This window comes from Anomalospiza imberbis, chromosome 2, assembly GCF_031753505.1.
Source record: "Anomalospiza imberbis isolate Cuckoo-Finch-1a 21T00152 chromosome 2, ASM3175350v1, whole genome shotgun sequence".
Taxonomy (NCBI): domain Eukaryota; kingdom Metazoa; phylum Chordata; class Aves; order Passeriformes; family Viduidae; genus Anomalospiza; species Anomalospiza imberbis.
The window spans coordinates 53,028,221-53,051,060 of NC_089682.1; the positions used below are offsets into that span (position 1 = coordinate 53,028,221).

Consider the following 22,840-nt stretch of genomic DNA (forward strand, 5'->3'; position numbering starts at 1 on the left):
GGAGAACATCTGGTTTGCCTTTTGATGAGGTAATCAGGGGAGGTATTGATGCAGCCAGCATCTTGCAGGAAGTCAGCAGAGTCTACGAATCTGTCTTGAGCTTTTTTATACTGCCCTTCCTGGGCCACAATGGAACCATCTACAAAGTAATGTCAACTTCAGTAGTACTATGTGCTGAAAAACAGCTGAAGAAACCAGCCCTTAGGAAAGCCAGATGCTTTCCTCAGACAAAGCTGAGGGAACTGGGATGAGAGAACAGACTGGCAGGAAGCCGAAGCCTTTAAAGAGATGCAGCCTCTTCAAGAAAGGGAACAGGAGATGGAGTGTCTGGGAGGAAGGAACATAGGCAAACAGGATGACTAGGATTTGGCAAGGCCAGCAAAAAAAAAAAAGGAGTGGGAGGAGTGGGAGCTGTGCAGTATGTCCGTGGGTAGCACTGCCAACATCAAGTTGCAGAAGCCCTGGCATGTGCCTTTTTCCATCCTTTGTTTTGTGCGCATCTTGAGGAGGAAGAAGCATTCTGTTGTGGTTCAGGGAATTCAGCAATGGCTACAAAAAGGCAAAAGGCCACAGAGTAATGCTGGTAGCCTTCAGAGCTGAGGCTGATGGGGGTACTTTGTGCTGGACTCAGCTCTGGTACCTGGCTCCCCTGCTGCCCACAGCCAGTGCCATCACAAATATTCAAGGGAGTCCTGTAGCATCAACCAGCTGCTCATGTCCCTTGACCCCACCCCCACAGAGAGACAGAAGTGCTGCTGCCTCCCAGCTGAGGCATAGCAAGGTGAGCAGTCCACCTGCACCACAGCCCTTCTGCCATGACATAGGATGGCAGAAAGAAATGTGATTCCCTCAGTATTTGTGCTTCCATCTGGTGAAAAGTGGTCTTTATTTGGGCTGTTCAATTTGCCATGCTCACAGCTGCGCAGTAAAACTTATTAAAACTGACAAGAGTGCCCAGGGCAGGAAGCCAGAAAGGTCTTCCCCACATCACCAAAGATACAACAAGCCTGATGCTTGTCTCACTGAGATGCTTAAATCGTTATACTGAAATTATTTTTTAATTATGTTTGTTTTCTTCTTTGGCCCCAGGGGTTTTCTTTGCCTCACATTTCCAGAGGCATTCAGGGATAAGACCAGTGTCAGGCAGGAAGAAATTCACTTCCAGAATCATGAAGGAAGCTCAGGAGAATTCCTGGCCTGGGCCTCAGAGAAAATGCATCCCTGTTGTAGAAAGCTGTGGTTGGCATCAGAGCTGGTGGGCTCCTGATCTAACATTTGAGACAGTAAGGAACCAAGGAAAGGCAGGATGAGTGATGCCAGAAAGGCATAACAAGAAAGGTCACTGCTATATCTTAAGATTGACTATTTGGGGAGTAACAGGATAACTGGATCAGTGGCTTTTGAGATGGAAAGGCAGCATTGGTCTGGGATGCATCTTCCACATCCTGTTCAATGTCATTCAGCAAGAGGTACATAGCAGCTGATGCTGACTTTGAAGAAGTTCAGTTTTGAGTCACTGATACCTAGAAATTCCTACAGTCTTGTGAGCCTTCCTTTGCTCATAAGGCAGGTGGCAAAATGCTGCCAGGAGATGACATTGTTATGTCAATGTTAATTCATTATTACCATTAGATAAGGAAAAACTCACTTCAGTGGCTCATTCAAAGGCTCATGCAGATTTGGGATACTTGCATTGGTCAGAGAAAGAACTGATGAACCATTCTTGTTAGATGAGACACCTCACAGCCAGGTGTGTTTGCAGACTGAAGGCTGCCAGGGTCAGTCACTTTGTGACCAAACCATCACACACTTAGCTTAAACTAATCAGATTGCTACCAGTGTCCTCTGTGTTGTCCACAACTCCTATTTGTAGTTTTCTGAATGTCACCATATCAGCAGCCTGCAGGCTGTTGATCCTTCCTTGAAATGCTGGCATTGATTAGACATTCTTCAGAGAACATCAGCAACAGCGATAAGCTGCAGCCAAGCTCTGTATTCCAGAGGAGCTGCCATCCTGGGCAGGTTGTGCTGGCCTCAGCTGGGAACAGAGAACCCCCTGTCACTCCAAACCTACTCAGAGAGGCAGACTCCAGGTTTACTCCCTCCTCTTCCCAAGGGGGAAGCTCCCTGTGCTTAGCCCCACAGTGGAGTACAGCTGAGCTCAGCTGGTATCTGGCCAGGCCAGCCCTGCCCCTAAGGGACCTAAGAAGGGCTACCTGGAGAACTGAGATTTTTCTGCCAAGGCTTTGCTTTGTCCTCATAGTCTGGCAAATGTGGATTTTAATATCTGTAGTTGGGACTGTTAAAACATGTCCAACAGCTGCTGCAAGGTACCTGCAGAATATTCACTGAGCAGTGTCACCTGCAGAGCAATGGTCTTTGATGGCAGGTGAAACCCACCTCCTCCATAAATTCCTTGCCTTTCCAGGAATCAGCTTTTTTTTCAAGGAAGATTGTTTTGTTTTGTGGCCCACGGACCTCTGTGCTCTTCTGCTTAAAGATTCTTGCGTGATCTGGTGCCTCTTGTGCCTCTGATGAGGTAGAGTGTTTTATGGTTTCATCTCTGTGTTTTGCAGTGTAAAACTCAACATAAGAGCTTTTGGTTTTAACTCTGGATGGCTTCAGTTCAGTGCCTGGTACCATTTAGGATTTTAGTAACTTGGGTTACTTGTGGTTTTCGTCCTAGACCTGAAGTTTAACATGTTCAACATGTGGCACATCTGTCACAGATGAGGAGCCCCAGGTACACGTGGAATAGTAAACTCAGTTGCTCATTCATCTGGGTTCCTGCAGCTGAGCCACAGCCCATGGCTCTGTGAGCTGGGATATGGTGGATGCAGGGGATAAATGGTGTTTTTCAGTCCATTTCTCAGGCGTGCTGTAAATGTGTCTAGACAGGCAGTACTTGGATGGCTGCCTTGTACCTTGTGGGGGGTGGGGCTGATCTTCCCAGCGTGTGTTGCCAGCTCTCCTTCATCTCCAAAGGGTCGTAACTCTCCTCAGCTATGGTGGAGCTGCTTCCTGGCTGCTCTCTCGTTTACAAATGTCTTCCAGCACAGGGGACCTGAGGTGTCCCATTCCAGCTGCCTGGTGGGGCTGGTGGAAGTGAGCACACCCTGCAGGGCGCCGTGCTGCACCTGCACACCTGCCCAGCCCTGCTGCCACAGCAACCTGTGGCTGCCTCTGAGCTCCCTTCTCCTCTCTGCAGGAGAGGTTTCTGCATTATCCAAAGGCTTTTCTAATGTGAATATCAGCATGTAAATGAATCCCCACAGAACGCAGAGCACAGCGTCACAGATCACCTCTCCCAGCCAGTTGTGGAGGCAGGGAAAACAAAACAGCAAGGAGGAAAATGTAGAAAATTAAGGTTAGTAGGAGACATTGAGCAGTTGGAAAAGGAGAATGAATATTACTCTGCTGTAAATAATGAGTGGGGGTGTGTCTTGGGGGGCCCTCAGCAATCTCACTGTCTTGCTGGAGAGGGTGGAGGGGCATCAACTGCTTGCACGTTTGATTGCTTCTGTTCCTTGGCATTTTCTATGGGATCACCTATGTTCATATTGACAGAGGAAAACTGAGCATGGTGCTCAAGCAGCACTAGAGGGAGGGGGAGACAGAGATTGTTTTGGTTCTGAGTTGAGTTTTTGTAATTGTGTGTATAATTGTAATTTTATAATTGTGCTGACCTTTTTTGTTTGTTTGTTTTGGTTTGGTTTTTTTTTTGTCTCTAGTCAGTTCTGTGACCTGGTAGTTCAGATCTTAGTAAAGAAAGGACCATATGTTTAGATACAGAATTTTTCCCATCCCTTATAGCTGTGTGGACACCAAAATGCTGCTTAGTTTTCTGCCACACCTCTTACCTCTATCCTGAATCATCTTGGGGATCACTCCTTGAAGAACCAGTTCAAATTCAAGTAAGATCAAATTGACTCCTGAGAGATGCTAGGCCAGGTCTTGAAATTGACCTAGTCATCCTTTAAAAGATCTTTCTTTTCATTTCCTCCTTTATGACAATGGTTATATAAAGCAACTGGACTGGTGATCTCTGTTATGAAGCATCTTCATGAGAATTTCTGGAGTGGCAATCTGTCCACAGGTTGGTTCACTCAATTCATACCTCCCCCATCCTGTGTGCTGAGTGCCTCCCGTGCTATCCAGCATCTTTGAGCAGATGAGTAACACTGCTGCATGTCTGCCTGGCGTAGCTGGGAAACAAACTGACCGTATTTGCAGAATTCATCTGCTGGAAGTGCTTACAGCAGACTTTGATTTCTTTCCCAGTTGCAAGGAAAATGCAAGTAATAATAAAGACTTCTTGCGGATGTCCAGGCAGATGATAATTTTTTACAGGGAAAGTGTGAAGAGGGCTACAGATGACAAAAGGCTTATGGAAGGAGGTACATTAATCACAAAGATACCAAAAACTTCCAATTACACTTGTGTTTTATTGGGTTAAGGCAGTTACAATGCAGTATGGAGGGCACCTGCCCAGGCAAATGACACATGCTCTCCACAAGATCCTCTTCCCAAAACCCAGACAAACCAAAGTAGCAGCTAGAGCTCTGCTATATGCTCTGGAGGCAGAGGACAATGGCTTTGGCTTCATATTAGGAAAGAAAGGAAGCCCTTCCCAGATGGAGAAGTTGTGGCATGGACACAGGCAGGAGCAGCACACAGAGTTATGCCCAAAGCTATCAAACGAGCGTGGCTGACAGCACAACTAAGCCAGGTCCTGGGAGTGAGAGCTGAAGCCTCTGATCCAGTACAGCAAGGGAGCAAAATGAGAGAACCAAGCTGAGGCTCTCTGGCCCATGCCAGATTTTTTCTATATGAGGGGAAGAGCATTAGAGTGCCCTGACACGAGACCAGCTTACGGTACATCAGGACTTGTCTGGTTTTTTCATCCAGGAAAAAAACCTGGATGAAAAAAAAAAAAAAAAAACATCTTTCATACTGGAGATGGCTTTGTAGAATACTGCTGGGAAAGGAGACCATGGCCAGGCTGTATTTGGCCAGCTCCTGGATGCTGGGATATACAGATGGCATATGTGAAGACAAGAGTATTGGCAAGGGGCATCAGGGAGAGTCCTGGGGCTGATCCCAAGGCAAATGTCCCTTCTTACTGGGAGGAATATAATGAAATGGTTCTCCCCCAGGTATGGGCTGTAAATGGAGTTACTGCAGCAGCCAGGTGGTACAAACCCTAAATCTAGCAGTGCTCCTGTCAGGTGAAGGTTGGTTCCAAGGAGATCGTGAACAAGTTTAGAGACAGGGTGCATGCAACCAGATGAAAAAGCAGGTCTGAATCTATGGCAGCTATCGAGAGCCTTGTTCTCTTGGTGGCCCCAGTAGATCACTGGAGTGTGTGGTAGTTAAGTAGTGGCCAAGCTATCACTGGTCCTTGGGTCAGGAGGAGAGGGGACCCCGGGGTAGTGTTGCACTTGTCATGTGAGCTGACCTACCAGAGGGACAGCAGCCACCTCTCTACATTGCAAAGAGCAGTAAAATACAAGCTGGCAGCACAAGGGAAGATTTCATTTGCAACTAGGGCAATTTTCTCAAGCACTTAGACTGACCCAGTTTTACAGGCAAACCTTTTGATGGAAACAACAGTAAAGTTATTTCTCCATCAGTGCTCCTTTTCTAAGTTTCCTTGTCCAATTTTCACTCTTGGCTCCTGACTGAAGAGATCAGGATCCTTATCAAAGAAGTCAAGTTCTGTCCTCTTACTAGGACTGCTGTGCATGAGCTGGGTGCCTTCTGCAGGCTGAGGTTCCAGCTGTGGGAGGGCAAATGCATTTCCAGCATGTAGGCAGCAGAGATGAGGGATGCCATCTGCACTTGGGTTGCGTGTGCCCTGCAAGCCTGTCAGCTCCCAGGAGCGATGCACTGTGGTGGCTGATCTGCTGCATACCCAGGGCTGTGCCCACCACTGAGGGACTCACTGGCTTGTCCCTGTCTTTTTCTCCTCCCAGGGGGCTGCTGCAGACCCATGCAGCCCGGTATGGCCCCACAGTCAGCAGCAGAGGATCTTGAGGAAGGCTTTGCGGAAGTCAGTGTTGAAGGTTGTGTAGATGATGGGGTTGAGGGCACTGTTGACATACCCGAGCCAGGTGCTGGCACTGTAAAGCCCTGGAGGCACGTGGCAGGATGGGCAGTGGGCGTTGAGGATGTGAATCAAGAAGAAGGGCAGCCAGCAGACTATGAATGCCCCTGGGTTTAGAGAGAGGCAGAAAACAATCCATGAGTTTAGAGCAGCAACTATTTGGAAAGGGGCCTGCACTGGTGACCTCTTCCTCCAGCCCTTCACTATTTCCATGATGTTTCTGTTTCACAAACACTGAAGGCCACATTTATTCCTGACACAGAGGGATTTGGCAAAAGCTTGGGCTCCTTGGGACCAGCTTTGTGAGCATATGGGACTTTGGAAGTGGTCTGATGACAGTCAAAAGCAAGTGGCCACAACTTTGAGGGAAAGCCTCAGCTGCTTTAATCAGTTAGGATGAGGGCTGCTTTATTTCTGTGCTTCTACTGAGTTAATGGGGGGGAATGGTGCATCTGGTGACCACAGGAGGTGACAGGGACTCCAGTCTCCTGGCTTCTCTACCCAGCTGTATGAACCGGTTCCTCTGCAGTTCCTTGCCTCAGTTTCCCCTTCTGTAATCAGATCTAAGAGCTTCTGCATGTATGGAAACTTAGGATTGTTCCAGCCTTGTAATAGTAAAATAAACAAAAAAGGAAAAGCAAAGGCATTGGCTGTTGCTCCCTTTAGTAGTGCTTGCTGACCACTGATTTTAAACACAAGGGTAACAAAACATAGTAAATAAAACACTAACATAGGTGGCTCTCAACATTTGGGAGCATTATTCTAGATCTCTAAATGTCCCACTACTGTCTCTCCTGAGTTTGTGAAGCAGTAGTAGCTGAAGTCAAGGCCCAGCTTGCATTTTTTTTTTTAATCTCAATATTAGGAGATTTTGTGCTCCTGGAATTCCCAAACCCTCACTCCTTGCACCCCACAGGCAGAATGGCTCTCACTTACCCAGGACAATTGCCAGCATCTGTGTAGCCTTCCTCTCCCGCAGCTGGATCAGTCGGGGCTGCTGCTGGGCCAGCCTCAAGCTGCTGATGGTTCTACCACTGCTGAGCCTCCGTACCTCCACTGCTGGCTTCGTGCTCCTCCTCCTCTCTTCCCACCTGCTGGTTTGGGTAGTCCCTGGTGCCTTGGTGAGGGATGCCTCCTGGCAGAAGCTTCGGTACCGCTGCAGGCTGAAGACAGTCAGCAACCTCCTTTTTGTAGACATCTCCTGGCCTGTGCATTTGAGTGAGAGACAGGGGGAAAACGTGCCTTGGCATCTGTTTGGCAAAGCTTTCCTCTCCATGTGTTCCTGCAAAAGACGATGCCACAGAGGAACTGGAAACCATCCAAACTGCTCATTGGGCCAGAGGATGATGAGAGAAGTTTTAGGAGTTATCCTTAGCCTCACTTGCCTCTTACATTGCACCATGTCCTCTGCACTGACCTGGGGGTGAACCAGCAGTTGACAACTCTTTGCCTCCATCCCACCCATGGGAAGCATGAGAACAGTAAGAGCAGGAATACCTGCTCTGCTAACCTCTCATGTGTATTTTTGTGTTGGCTCTGCTCCCCTCAGCATCCCCACCCTTTTAATATAGCTTCACTGCGCAAAATTGGGTAAAAGGAGTGGATATGCATGACCAGGTAATTCCTTTCAAACTGTTGTGTTGGTTCCCATGGTTGCAAATATTTCATCTAGAAAGGTCAGTGGAACAAATGTTGCATGCACCATGAGTATTTTGCCCTCTTAAGTCTGTCAGATGAAGAGGGTTTTTTTATTTTAATAACAGAGGTTAAAGCCTGTGAAGCCCTGAGAGTGAAGCTTCATAGAGCAAAAATCAATAAATGAAGACATTACAATCAATAAATGAAGAAATTATGCAAAAAATGAGGACTTATGCATGGCTGAGCAAACCCTGCTCTGAAGAAATACTGAAGTAGGCTGTGCTCTTCTTGCCACTTCTAGAGGGCAGAGATACACAGGGAATATTCTCTTTCTAGAGGTCTGAAAAGGATTTAATTGGCACTTCTGCACCTCAAATATCATGGTGTATGAGCAAGGGATGGGATGAAAACATGTCATGTCCCTCCTTATGCTTTCTGTTCTGTGTTCTAACCCTTTGAGGAGAAGAGATGATGCATTCCTCTCCTTTTTGACAGCTCCTGCTGGGTTCATGTGGCTCTTACTTGGTGTGCATAACATGGTTTGGTGCTGGCGCTCTGGCTGCCCTGCCGGGTGAGGGTTCGCTTCTTTTGCCTCTGTCTGAGCACGAGGTAAATCCGGACATAGAGCAGCAGGGTCACCATGAAGGGGAGGTAGAAGGACACCAAAGAGGAGTAGATGACGAAACTAGGGTTGGATATGGAACAGACACTGGGATCCCCTGGGAAGGAGAAGAGAGAGAGAGAGAGGAGTGGCTAAGCTGATTTGGTTTAGTACAAGGAGGCTCTGGTGTGTTGGCCAGTTACAACCCATAAGCTGTAACTGAGACAAAAGGTGGCTTGGGGCAAAGGCAGTCTAAGGAGTGCAGATTATGCTCTGGCTTACCCAATTACCTAAGTGATGCTTAAAATGAACCCAACACAGGGCCATCTAGCAGTAGCCAGCATGCTACTGGCTACTGCTCTTCTGGCCAACAGCTCTGTTCTCTTCTCTTCTCTCATGTTTATTCCCATCCTTTCTCCTGTTCCTCTGACGGCCTCTGAGCTATCTAGATGCAGAGTGTGCATCCACCCCTGTCTGAACCAGGCAGATAGGGGCAGCAGAATTTCTCACTTCCATCCCTTTCCTGCCTCAAGCACTGGGGAGAGGATGGATGGGGAGCAGAGGCTTTTGCCTGTGACTCAGTGGGAAGGGAGGCTCCCCTGCTCTTCTGCCTCCAGGGAGACTGTGTTGCCCTAGCTGAGGGAAAGGAAAAAGACCAACCTGCTTCCAAGGTGGAGGCAAAATTGTTTGCCCTCCTCAAGGGATTAGTTAAGGAAGCAGACAGCCAGTTGGATAGGAAGGAGGTCTCTAACAAGCAATGCTATATGAAATCCTTGCTGTTTAGAAGTGTATTCTGTATCAGAGTCAAAACTGTGCTTATGAACCTGTTGATATTGGCAAGACGCCGTTAAGTCTGGTGTGTGTGTGTGCTGTATGTGCTGCACGTTTTGCTCCATGCGCTCAAAGTGATTGTTTGATCGGAATCTGAGGACCTGGACACCTTGATGGGCATTGATTTGGCAGTAGAGCAGGCAGGTTTGCCCTTTAGAGTGATAGTCAGTGTCTGCCTGAGCAAATGGCAATTTTAAAGACAAGAACACATGGGGATTTTTCTCTCCCTTCACAGTGTGCTTTCCAGTTCCTTAAAATTTCCTGTAACTTGGCAAATCTGCAGGACCCATGCTAAATGACTTGGCCATACACAGGGCAGCTCCACCGCCAACCCCTCTTGCGTGCTATAGTTCAGGATATCACCTACCTGTAGTATTGAAGCCAAAGAGGAGAGGGCATGACACTGCAAATGCCAGCATCCAGACTACCACAATCATGAGAGAGACCCTCCTGCAGGAGCTCTGCCCAGTGCTGTACTGGTACTGAACTGGTTTCACCACTGCGGTGTATCTGCAGACCAAACCAGCTCCAGGAAGAGGAGACGGAGGAAAGAGGGAGGGAAAGGACCAGGTTTTTAAAAGGAGAAGTGAAAGCAGCACAGGGAACATGACGGTGAATGTGGTGAAGAAATAGAAGAGGAAAGTAGGGAAAATCAGATGATGGGAACAGCAATTTGTAGAAATGGTAAGTGGGGCATTGGGAGGAGGAACAGAGGAAATCAGAATTAGTTGGCAGCAGTGCAGAGAAACGCTCAGCAGAACCCACAGCTTGCAAAGCTATAAGGTTTGGGCTACCAGATGGATCAAGAAACTCCAGGAAATCCCTAACCCTCAAGCCCCTAAAGTTATATGGGCACTGCTGTGAAAGAGCAGTCACTGGAGTAACCACAAACTACTAAACTCTGTGTCAGCTGCTTGGTCTGGTGTTAGCCTGACAGGCAGAGCGTTGCCTGGGGGCAGGTTGTCAAGGACCTTCAGTTGCTGGGGTGCTCCAGGAGATGCAGCTCAGTAGGGCAAGGATTTGGAAGGCACAGGAGTCTCATCTTTAGGAGAGCCTGGGGGCTGTGTTTTGCAGACAGAGCCAAACTGAAATGGGGATACAGATTCCCATGGAGGAACACCAGACCAAAGCAGCACTAAGAGCTACCTTGCATTATTATCCTTGAACTACGCATTACAAAGGTATAGCACGCAGTATTTTTCCCTTCTCTCATTCCTTGGTCCCAGTAGGATCACGTGTGCCAAGGTTTTGGCTCCCAGCCCTCAGCATTGCTTAAAATAGGCTCAGTTTTAAAATGCAGAAAACCAGAGCAAAGCTCAAGATTACACAGCAATAATCTTCATCTCTCCCTGTGAATGTGGTAGGATTTTGTTTATTAAAGCTTCATGAGTGAGATCTCCAGAAGGAGAAACCCTCTTTGACACTCAGTGGGACTTGGATGACCAATTGTGGTTCTTGCCTCTAAAAAGCTCGAGGATGTGGTTGACCACTGACTGGGGATGTTTTATTGCTTGTCTCCCTGCCCTCCAGCACAGACCTTTTCTTGCACAATGTGAGCAGAGCCACATTAACAGCAGTAGTGGCAGGGACAGACCTCCAGGGGTTTGTTGTCCTGAAGACACCAAAGCTGTCTGGGCTCACCCCACTTCTTTGTCCCTGCCCCACTGGGACACAGGGCTGCCCCCATATCCAGGCTGTCCCTCTGGATGCTGCTGTGTCTCACCTGTCAATGCTGATGGCACAGAGGTTCAGAATGCTGGCTGTGCACATCATTACATCCATGGTGACGAAGATATCGCAACAGATACGGCTGAACGTCCAGACCCCTCCGGTCACCTGTGCCAGCGACACAAAACTGTCAGCCTTGCTCTGCACCAGGTCCTGACAAGTTATGTGTGAGGAGCTGCTCTCCTCCAAGTGTCTCAGCAGCTAGAGGAGCTCCACAGTGATGGGCAGAGGGAAACTGAGGCACCTGTGTTGTGTGCAAGATAACACAGCAGTAGGGCGTGGAGAAGGAGCCTCACTTTCATTTCAATCCTTTATTTGCTCTTGCAGAGGGAGGCAGGGAGAAGAAACAGCAGCTATCCCTTCTCTCAAGGCCTAGCACAATAAATTGATTTAAATTTGATATCACTGTATTTATTCTTTGATTAATGATTATCTGAGAAAATCTAAGGGCTGAAAGTCTTTCTCAGCTTAGCTGCCAGAGTGCTTTTGCAGGCAGCGAGCTGGAAAAGTGCTGCAAATTTTTTGCATTTATGTATGAAACTGAGATCTGAGACCGAGGCTTCTCAAAAACCTTATCTGAATTCTTAGTTACAGATTTTGATTATTAGATCTGAGTGAGAACTCGCAGGCCACTCAGATAAAGGGGCTTGAGTTGCTACCAAGCTGTTGTTCTGGTTGTTTTGAATTTTTAATCTGAAGTGCGAGGTTGTGAAAGCTCAGCCACAGCCAGTCTTAGCAATGGAGAAAAGTGGGTTTTGGAGCAGCCACCAAGTTCTTGACAATGACCTTTTTGATTGACAAGCATGTTCCAAGCATGTCCCTGCTGTCCTTGGGGTTGGGATGACAGCCTGATTCCCAGGGAGGTGGTCTGCCTCAGTGCCCACTCCTTGTAGGAGATGGAGGGCAGGCTGCCTCCTTGTTCAGCTGCAAACAAAACCAGTCCTGTGGTGAATGGGGGGGGGAGGAGAGAAAAAGGGGGCAAAGTCCATGCTCGGGAAAGAGCCTGGATTTTAGCCTTCAGCCCTGTAGATCCCGCTGTTTCAGCTAGGTCCTGGGAAGCAATCAGAAACTGCCACTAGTTCCTGGTCTCTCTGCTCACATTTAGACAACATCTGGAATACTGCACCTGGTTTTAAGGCATCAGTAGAGGAAAATCATTGGTAAACAGGAGTGAGTCCAGTGGAGAGCCACCAAAACAATCCACAGGGGCTGGGGCAGCTGTGAGGACCAGCTAAGGGAGCAGGACTTTTTCAGTCTGGAAAAGAGATGGCTTTGTGGGGTGGGAGACTAGCAGCCCTCTGGTGCCTAGTGGGAGGTTATTGAAAAGGTTGAAGGCAAGTTGCTAAGAAGATGGAGCTGGGTTTTTCACAGCAGTGGTGCGGTCAGACAACAAGAGGCAACAGGAATGAGCTGGAAGAAAGGTGCAAACTGGTTATGAAGGTTACTTTTCTGACTACAGGGACAGTGGGAAAGTGGAGCCAGTTGCTTGTTAAGTCTGTGCAGGATCCATCCTTGGAGCTTTTTAAAACCCATTCAAAAATACCCATCCCAGATCACACTGGAGTGGGTGCCACAAGTAAGCTTGGCTTCTCAGGCAGTGGATCAACCCTGTGAGTGTTGGTGCCTAGGAACGATGCAGCCCTCTGCAGAGAAACACTTGTAAAAATATAAAATTCACTCGGTGAGAATTGTTTAAGAAATAATCCTGAGAAATGTAAATGGTTTTGATAGTGGCAGCATTCCCACACATGGGCACAGAAACTTGCTGAGGTGAGCTGTGTCTTTAGGGTGTTCTCTGCTGGACCCAGCTGCTACATTTCAGAAATCAGGTATTGAACAAGGCAGTCTTCCATTAGACCTTCTGACCCTGAATGAATGCAGGGGAGGGAAATGGGAATTGGCTTGCAGAATGCAGAAGGGAACTGTGCTTTCTTCTCCGGTTCTCTTGACAATGGTGGTGCTTCTTTGTTTTCTTATAAAAAAGTAAGTAAAGGGGGAAAAGTCAAACCAAAACCATTGAGCTTTTCTGCACAGTTAGGTGAGCTACAAGACATGCAGACTGAAGGCTGTCCATCTGAAATTAGGGACCTTAATGGGTAAGTTCAGCTTCCAAAGAAACACTACACTTGTTTATCTTTAGTTTCAGATTTTGAGATCTGCTTGACCGCCTCAAAATATATTAAAAAAAATGCTGGAAGCCTTTGCAGTGGGACCCAATAAAGCAAGTTTCTGCAGTTTGAGGCAAAAAGCAATGCAGTTTCTATGTGAGCTGTGGAGTCTGAAGAATATTTTATGAAGCCAGTAGCAGGTGTTCACATGAAAGCCAGCTGCTGCTAACCCAGCAGATGAACAAGCATTTAACTGAGGGAGTTTCCAAGGTCCTGAGCATATTAAAATGCTGAGCTCAAGAATGTGAACCATTAAAACTGAAGAAGGTGCTGGTGGGGATGGCTCAGAAGTGAGCCCTCTCAGGATGATGCTATCAGATCACACCACCTGCATACTGGACTGTAGCTTGTGTAAGAGGATGCTTGACAGATCAAAATGTTTTGGCTTAAAACCCGTTCTTGCTTCCACCTGCCACTTCTGAAATGGGGAGTAGCTCTGCTGGAGTTGGCGAGGTAGTTAATATTTACCTGTGGGGTATACGCACTCAGAATTTATTCCAGAATTTAACAGTGAAGAAAAGCCTTTTTATTATATGTCTTGTTCAAAATTTTTAAAATTCTATTTATGCTCTTCCTTTTATTGCTCTGTTCTAATCATCTTTGCTACAGCAGCTAGAACCTGCTAGTCTGCATTTCTGGTTTTCATGTGCTGGCAGGGTACTTCTTCTTTATCTCTCCGGTATTTTTTGTCCAGGAATCTCAAAGGATATCCCAGGTATTAATTGAATGAATCCTCACATCTGCCTGGGTGAGGTGGATGGTCAAATATTAATCTCTTAAAGCTGATGAGAGCAAACTACAGAGAGATGAGCTGATACAATCTCTCATTACCACTCAGTGATTATGCAGCAGAAGAGTGTCCACGGTGAAATCCTGGCTCTGTCAAACACGATGCTAAAGATCCCTATAAACTATTCAGGTCAGGTTTTCACCCAATCTTCCTTGATGACCAGTCTGCTTTATCTACAAAATTGTGGTGTTATTATTTTTAACTTCCAAACTCTATAAGAAGCTTTCCAGTTTATGAATGCCCAATGATTATCTTTTAAAACTTAGGCTTATGCACCACTTTCCTGAATTTTTAAAATTAACAACAAAATCTCCACAATTCCGATAGGAATGGTGATGGCACATTCAGGAGCACATGGATGGGAAAGTAGGAAAGTTGCATTAGGCAATGGCATGCGTGAAAGTAGTGGTGCATCTAAGCAGACTCCCTGAAGGGTTTTGTGTTTGAGAGCTGATGCTTGGGGCTGCTGCTGGCTCCCGCAGCTGTGAGATGGCTGGCTGCTTGTGGGTTTGCATGGTGGGAGTTCAAAGAGCACTCGTGGTCAGGACTGCTGAGCTGCAGTAACTCGACTCTGTCCTCCCTCTGACACCAGTCCAGTAGAGCTCCCGGAGCTCACAGAGCAGCTTAGGTCTCACTGCTCCCGTGTGAGAGACAGGATGAGGAGACAGTGTGACTCCCACATGGTCTCAGCAGATTAGACCTCTGTGAGAACCTTCTCCTGAAGCTTTCTTCCCCTTTGGAGGCAGAACTGGATGTTGTGAGAAGACTGAGGAGGGTGTTCCCAGCCATGCTGCCGCATGTCCTCCTCTGTCTGTGCAACACGGCACGATGTGTTCAACACCCTCAAACTCCAGTGGGCAGGATACCCTGATGCCACTGCCTTGGAAACCTTGGTGACCTGCAGCAGCCACAGCACCAGGGATCAGTAATGAAGAGGGAAGCCGTATTGGTGTGTCAGACCTACATGTTGGCCCCCAGAAGACTGCTAGACACACTGCTGAATAGCACTTCTGTGCCAGAAATCTCCTTAAGAGGAGATGAGGATTTTGAGGCTATAAAATGTTCCTGTTGCTGCTCTGTCACAGCCTTCCCAAAAGATTTCTCAAAAAGAGACAGTTCTGGTTTGCATGATTGATAAAATAACACATTTCATGGCCACTGATGACTCTAAAAATGGAGTGTAAAGCACAAACTTCACAAGTGGCATTTAAATCTGAGGCATTCATCCACCTTAAGCTTCTCCATAAGTAAGGGCCAGTTCTGAAGTCTGGTTTGGCAAACATTCAGTAGATGAATAGGTATTCTACACGGTTTTAGGGACTGAATGATTTTTTGGCAACTTCCAGGCTCATGGGGTATTGAAGCATGACACCATTTCTGCTTCATTGATGGCATTGCTGATCCATAAACAGCAGCAAATATTGAAAAAACTTTGGGGCTTTTTGGACTGTTGGGGCTTTTTGGGGCTGTTTTTTAATTCTTAGTCTTGCTGGAATCCTACAGCCCAGTTCTATAGGAAGTCCCGTGCAATGCCAGGATTGGTAGTTTGGGTTTGGGATGGGTATGAGTTCTCTTCTCTGTTGTTTGGATGACTCTTGTATTAGGTGCTTTGATTATCCAAGCTCCACAGATGGAAATTAGTCTTGAATGGGTCTACAGACACAACTAGGAAATGGACCTACTGTTCTGCTCACAAATCATGACCATTGTATGGGGCAGAGGCTGCTCCACAGATGAGCCTCAGTCCCACCCTGTCCACAGCAAAAGTGCCAAGTATTTTCTAAAGCATAGCATAATGTGATTTCATTAAGGATTGGAATGCACTTGAGCTGATAGATTATTCCAGTCTGGAATAAAACTTGACTTTTAATAATATTTTTTAGTTGCAATCAAACTGAAGAGTCTAATTCTATCTTGCTGGGATGGCTTCCCACACACACACACACACACACTCCCTTTTTTTTTTAATCGTTCCATGTAGCACACCCAAGCAGTACACAGCCTGCAGGACAGCTCCAGAGCTGTTCCACACAGATCAGTTTCAATGTTCCTACAGCCTTCACTAGGAACATGACCACGCATGCAGTGGTGTGGTTAAATTCTGCTGATGATTTCTGAGAGGTACTCACCTCCAGGTACACCATCCATGGCATCACCAAAGTAGCCACCAGCAAATCTGCCACTGCCAGGCTCACCACGAGGTAGTTGGTTGTGGTTTGCAAGGTGCGTTCCCTCAGCACGGCCAAGCAGACCAGCACGTTCCCAAAGATGATGGCCAGAATCAAGATGCAGTAGCAGAGGGCGTAGTAGGCGTGTGAATGGGGCAGCTCAGGCTCTGTGGTGCTGTTTGCCCCACAGGGAATGGGGTCTGTTGCGTTAGGATGGCTGCTGGCTCTGGTGAAGAGGGCCATGGGGCTGCCACAGCAAAGAGAGAGAGGACTGCAAATCAGAGCTCTGCAATGACTGTGGAAAACAGTACCCTCTGTGGCTACTGGTATGATTTTTATACTTTCTGTATGAATTCTCCTTCAAGCCAATCAGAAAAGTCTTTTTTTCCTGCTCATATACAGGCAGAGCTTTGCTTAAAGTCTTGGTTGGCCTGTTCTGTTTTTCACTGAATCCAAACCAAGAGAAGAATGCAAGATTTCACCTCCTGTGTGCATTTGAAAGGTGGATCTTACCAACCAATGCAGATGTTTGGAAAGTGGGCAATGGTTTTGAGATGCACCAAAGCCACACCACAGTACAAATCAGCTGGGCAAGAGTGCAGCCTGAAAGACAACAATTTGAAATGATGAGCAAGACCCAACACAGATTCCCAAACATACTAGGGCTTGGCCAAAATTTGGAACTTATATCTTTTCTTCTGGGAAGTATCCTCTTCCTTCACTCATCAAAAAATGTCTTCAATAATCTCACACAATCGAGTGCTTGGCAGCCTGGCAGCAAGCACCACCTCCAGAATTCCTCCTTTCCTGCAGCATGTCCCAAGCCCTGCCTGCTTTGTAAAGGGTTGACTGCTGGTGCTGTTCCTATTCCATGCATACTGTGCTCTGTGTTTTCCATGCCTGGCCAGAAGATGTGCTTCCTGTGCTGAAAAGCAAACCAGCTTGATATTTGGGATGAAATACTGAAAAGATGCTTGCAGGGTGTTCTGCGTTTCTTTTTGTTACAATAGATTCAAGTCTGCTCTCAGTAACCTACCATTCCTTGATTTAAGAGGAGGATTTTTGCCCAGAAATTTGAAAGCTGCTGTACTGAGGTTGTTCCATGACATTTAATGTCGTATCTTTTTTTCCTTTGCTACTGCTCCTGTTGCTGAACTCATCTTCAGTATGACAGGTATGAAAAGCAAGGACAAAGCATTGCCATGCCAGTAGTATAACTATGACTCTGTTTCACCTCACCCCTTGAACAGCAGCATCTGTGGTGCACAGCTGCTGCACAGCCATGCTCCTGGAAGAGAAGCTGTGCAATGGATATAAATTGCTCCAGCCCCTTGGGATATACTCATCCTTAAAACTGGTGCCACTCTCCCCTGATGCTTTGTAGCTGGGAGAGGACAAAGGTTGAATGAGATGGAAACTGAACTTCCCCGTGTCTTGTGAACACAGATCCCTCAGAACAGGGGTGAAACAATCTCTTATGGCTTGTGCTTGTCTCCTCTATCTTTCTTCTGCCTGACCCTGGCAAAGAAGTTAAGCTTTCCACTGGATCACGAAGATCTCTTGTAGCATGAGTGATGCTGCTGGGTCCAGGACTGCTCTTTAAACAGTTGCGCTGCAGCCACCCAAAGACAGGATTCATTTTACTGTGTCCCTTCCACAGACACAGTTCCCACTCTGGGAATTCTGTATTGTCTGGAGCCAGGAAAGGCTGGTACTGTAGTGCTGGAAAAGCAGCTGCCTAGGTGATAAGCAAGGCCAGAACAGGGAATGAACAAAAAAACCATCACCTATAATATATATATAACCAGAAGGCATAAGACATCCCAACACACAGTTTGGCTGTGGGTTTCCTGTTTTGTCTTCTGTTTCTTATATCCACGAGTATTATTTTCGACTCTCACCCCAAAGTCAGTCTTCCCTACCAAGATCCCTCCCAGCCCTGCCAGGTCCCTCATCCCCGGACTGTCCTCAACCTGTCCCCCCACCCCCTCCCCGTCCTGCTCACTCTGCACCTGGCCAGGGCACTGCCAATCCAGGCACGTACCAGTGTACCTGGATACCCTCATAGAGGGGTGGCAGGACACCCACCACCCTGGGTACCGGGGTGACAAACTGCCATGGGGACAAGGGTCGCAGCCGTGGGGAAGAGCAGAGGGAGGGGAAAGGGGGGGAAAGGGACGCTCATCCATGGGTCTCCGCTTCGGAGGGGTCCGGGTGCCTGTCCCGGCCCACATGGCAGGTCCAGGTGCGGGAAAGGGCTCGGGGTCCGAGCGCGGGGTCCAGGTGTGCCGGTGGCTTTGGGTTGCTCTCCAGCTGCGGCTGCTGCTCCGCTCCCGCTGTTCCCGCACCCGACGGGCAGCGGGAGCCGCGCCGCTCCCCGGGGTGCCCCCGGGCCCGGCTGCCGTGTGCCCCGGCGATGCCGCGGGGAGCCGGGGACTGGGGAAAACCGGGCAGGGAGGGAGGCGGGGAGCTGCGGGAAAAGGGACTGCCGGCACCGGGCGGGAGGGGAGCGGGAGGCAGCAATCAGGACTTACCCCCGGCCCGTCGGGCGGTGCTGCCGCCGAGCAGAGCTCGATCCCTGTCCCGGTCCCGCTGACTCCCGGCCCGACCCGCTCCCTCCTGCCGCCTTCCCGGCGCGGAGCCGCGGGGCGGGACCGGGCTGGCCACCGCCTCCCGCCCGCCCCCTGCCCCGGGACCCGCGGTGCCCGGGGAGGGGGCAGCGGGGCCGGGGCTGCGCTGCCCGTGCCCTCCTCCGGTGCCGAGAGGCTGCCCTTCTGCTGAAGGGGCGCGGCGGAAGGCGCCTGGGCGAATTTTGGCGCCGGGGTCCGCAGCAGGGGCGTGCTTGGCTGAGGGATGGAGCTGCTCCTGCCGGGGGGCGAAGCGGGCGCTGGGAGCCCGGGGCGCCGTTGCTGCGGCCGAGTGTGGGGAGATGCCTCGGCCAGGGACGCTTGCCCAGCAGACAGAGAGCTGCCACTAAAAAAAAAAAAAAAAAACCAAAAAAACCCCAAACATTTGAAAAAAATTATCATTTTAAGAAGGGGAAGGTTTAAAAAATATATATCTTTAAATAAACAGCCTTAAACCTGAAATGAAAGGAAGAAGCTGGAAAGGAAACTAATACTGGGAAGCATCCTTCTCCAGCGATCACTGCCAGTAGGCACAGCATGAATGACCAGGGCATGGCTACAAACCCTGCCACATCTCTGCTTTCCTTGAGGTGGCTTTCCTTGAGGTCTGAGATCAAGTCTTCTGAGGCACAGTTCTCCTCAGACTGTAGTCACTGGGGTACGAGTGATGCCAGTGGATCTTCTCTCTCTGGAGGTTGGGTTGTGCCCACCACCCACTCTGGCACAGCAAATGGGGCTTGCGGGGAGTTGTCAGGAGGGAAGGAAGCTCAGCAGCAGGGCTGAGGTTCCCCTTCCCTGCATGTATGACCTGTGGCCCTAGCAGGAGGAGACAAAGTGCCCTTGCTCTTTATGCACCCACAGGTCAGAGTGGCCACAGGCTGGCTTGTATGTGGGCAAGGAAAAGAGGAGATCCTGTGGAGAGCAAAGTTTATCTACCTATTTTTAAGAATTTACTTCAGAAGGATGTGTTGGGACTTGGGCTGCCTGGATCATCTCTCCTGCCTGCAGCTTTGCAGGCTGAGCTCTTTGTGGGTGAGGGTGGTAGGAGGGAGAGGTGCTGTAGAGAGCCCTCATACCCATCAGGTGCGAGAGTACCATCTTTGGCCCGGCAGGGGATGGTGGAAGTGCCCCTACAGGCTTTGATGGGACTAATGAGCAGCACTGCCTTTTCCCGAGGCTGTGACTGCCCCATGGCAGCTCTCTGGTTGGCACTGGAGGGCTCTGATGAGTCACTGCCCAGTCCCTAGGGCGACACATGCACACGTGTCCTGCTGGAGGATACAGCTGCCAGGCTATGAGACCAAATGACCCATGAAGGGCTCTCCAGCCCCTTCATCCCCTTGGGAGCCTCCAAACGGTGTGACATGGACTACATTTACTGTGCTTAGATTGGATTTGTACAGTCGAACTTCTGCCGTCAGCTGAACCATACTGCTCTCTTTTGGGGAAATGCACTCGTTAGCGGTGCTCGAGGCAATCAAGGAAGGGGGGAAGTCCTCCTACCCATGTCCAGCAGAGGCTTTTTAGCTGTGAGCTTGGAAAGAATCCAACAAAGACACACTTGTGTGGTTAAAGCCAGAGGGGAAAGCACACACCCTGATGTGTGCTGGAGAGGGCTGTGCGAGCCACAGGCCGGGTGCGGATGCCCAGTGAGCATGACTCCTCACAGTGGGGCTGGCAGAGAGATGGAGGCATTGCAGTTGGTTTGTGGGCAATTCCCAGAGGACTGTGGCTGGCAAAGTGCTCACACTGGCTCTAGGGTGATGGGACAGCAAGAGGCCTGGCTGCTGTCAGCTGTTCGATGTAGCAGCTAACCACAGATCGATAAAGAGACACTGCCTGGCCCTCCTTGAAGGTAAGGGAGAGGCAGCAGGGGGAATGCACTGCTATAACCACTTGTTATAGCTTCACATTTTTATCTTCCAGTGCTGAAACTTTCCCTTTGCCTTGTGTGTCAGTGGATCCCCTGGTTGTGTCTTCCTGGTGAAACTTGTTTCTTGCTTTTAATTATTTTTATCTAATTTCTTAATATTACTCTGAGTCCAGAATCATAGACTGGTTTGGGTTAGAGAGACCTTAACACTTATCTAGTTACAATCTGGCCTTGAACAATTCCAGGGTTGGGTCATCCACAGCTTTCCTGGGCACCCTGTTCCAGTGCCTCATCACCCTTACAATATCTTCCTAATATCTAATTTAAACCTACCCTCTTTCAGTGTAAAGCTATTCCTCCTTGTCCTGTCACTAGGTGCCCTTGTAAAAAGTCTGTCTCCATCTTCCTTGTAGGCCCCTTTAGACACTGGAAGGCTTCTATAGGGTGTTCATGGAAGCTTCTCTTGTCCAAATGTAATTCTCCAAAACTAAATTAGTTGCAAATGCTTCTGTTCTATTGAAGCTCATTATCCTAAGTGCTCCCTCCCCACCTTCTCCCTGGAATGGCTCCCTTCACACCCCCTTGTCTGGTTTTCCCAAGACTGGAAGTTCTTTGGGGAAGGGACTTAATGACTTTCTTGTGTTTGCTTTGCAGCAGAGGTCTTGTGGAGCAAACTAATAATCTTTGTGATCATTTAATTTAGAATAGATTGCACCATGCACAGAGGCAAGGCTGAATTAAAATTGCATAAGCAATCTAGATGGTGATATTTGCAGTGGGTTTTATTAACAGTACAACTTCTTTAATGCAGTGGTTAGTGCAATGTCTCTCTCATAAAATCCTCTCCTTCTTCCTACCCCAAAATCAAGTGTATAGTGTACATTTGCCCTTGTTAAATATTGGACATGTTGCAGGCCTTGGTTGTAACATCATGGTATCACTGGAGCAAGGCAGAGAAACAGGTCAGTAATAAGTTGTTAGAACCTCAAAATGAAAGAATATGCCAACAGGCATTGCTGAAACTCCTGGTTCTCCCCCTCCTTCACAGGCTTTCTGTCCCATGTGCAGAAAGGGGAGAGGTGCCATAGTTCCCAAACCTGGTGCATTCCCAGCCTGTTTCTTTGCCCTCACCTCCAACACCAACTCCTTCATTCTTCTTTTCAGTCCTATGTGTCCTCCGGATCTTTGGTAAAAATTTCAAATAACTTGGATAAATGCCAGTGTTCCCTCTTAATATTTCCCCACCTCCTTGCCCGACATGCCTGAAGTTCCTCTGTGCTGTTTGTCCAGTGAGGGTTTGGGCACTCTGTTCCCTTGTGCATCTCTCCAGCCTGTGTTTGTGTTTCTTCCTTTGGTTTCCAGCCACAGTCTCAGCATCCTGTCCAGTTCCCAAACCTGTTTGTCCTTCCCTACTAATGCTGATTCTGCTGCCACAGTCTCAGCATCCTGTCCAGTTCCCAAACCTGTTTGTCCTTCCCTACTAATGCTGATTCCCAATCTCCTCACTCTTCACTTTGCCATCTCTGGCTGGGTTGCTATGCTCTCCACTCCTGCAGCTTAAAGGATTTTTTGCAAATGGTATTTATTGTGATTTCACACCACAGTTGCTGTCACTACAGCCAGTATTTGAGGTGCAGTGTCTAAAATGTGCCACCCAGGTGGAATAAATCCTCCCTCCTACTTCCTGCAAGCCAGGGTGCTCTCGTGACAGTATTGTTAAAATACTTTGTTATCCATGGGGATTTTCAATACCTGACTGCATAAAGCCCTAATTTGACCTCATGGCTGACCCTGTTTGGAGCAGGATGCTGGACTAGACCCCTCTCGGCTGCTCTTCCCAAGCTGAGTTATCCTGCACTGACATGAAAATAACCTTGTCTGCTGGATGTGAAGTAAACAGAACTTTTATGGCTGGCACGACCTGCAAACTTCCAACAAAACTTTAATTCTTCTTCCCTCCCACCATGTCTGTCCTGAAGGGCTTTTGTTGTCTTGGCATCATCAGTACTGATGCTTTTTATTGTACATCTGGGATTCCTGCTCCAACCTGGCTGTCTGGTTCTCACAGCTGGTGACAGGAGTACGCTCATCTCGCCTCACATCTTTAATGCTCTCTTTTTGTCTGAGGCAAGAGGCTGTGTGCACACATGTGCATGCAGGTGAGTTCAAAGGGGTATTTGTGGCTCCCTCCTGTCACTCACTGGCCTCTGGCCCAGTGTCCACCCAGAGTAACTTCTCATTTTGTGTGGCAGTGTTGTCACCCCACAAACTGTTCTCACCAGGCAGTGGCACTGGTCACCTCTCCTTTTC

General features: G+C 48.4%; 1 protein-coding gene and 1 long non-coding RNA gene across 2 annotated transcripts; both read right to left on the reverse strand.

Moving 5' to 3' along the window:
• Window positions 1–4,957: 4,957 nt before the first annotated feature.
• DRD3 (dopamine receptor D3) lies at window positions 4,958–17,263 on the reverse strand. The gene is made up of 6 exons (XM_068181095.1): window positions 15,992–17,263; window positions 10,900–11,012; window positions 9,544–9,686; window positions 8,267–8,463; window positions 7,043–7,388; window positions 4,958–6,213 (listed from the first exon to the last, which is right to left on the reverse strand). Exons 1-6 carry the CDS (start codon window positions 16,271–16,273, stop codon window positions 6,017–6,019), a joined length of 1,278 nt encoding a protein of 425 aa, XP_068037196.1. The 5' UTR covers window positions 16,274–17,263; the 3' UTR covers window positions 4,958–6,016.
• A 4,030-nt stretch (window positions 17,264–21,293) lies between these two features.
• Window positions 21,294–22,473, reverse strand: LOC137466464 (uncharacterized). The gene is made up of 2 exons (XR_010995187.1): window positions 21,994–22,473; window positions 21,294–21,925 (listed from the first exon to the last, which is right to left on the reverse strand). It is a non-coding gene; the product is annotated as an uncharacterized lncRNA (long non-coding RNA).
• Window positions 22,474–22,840: the final 367 nt, after the last annotated feature.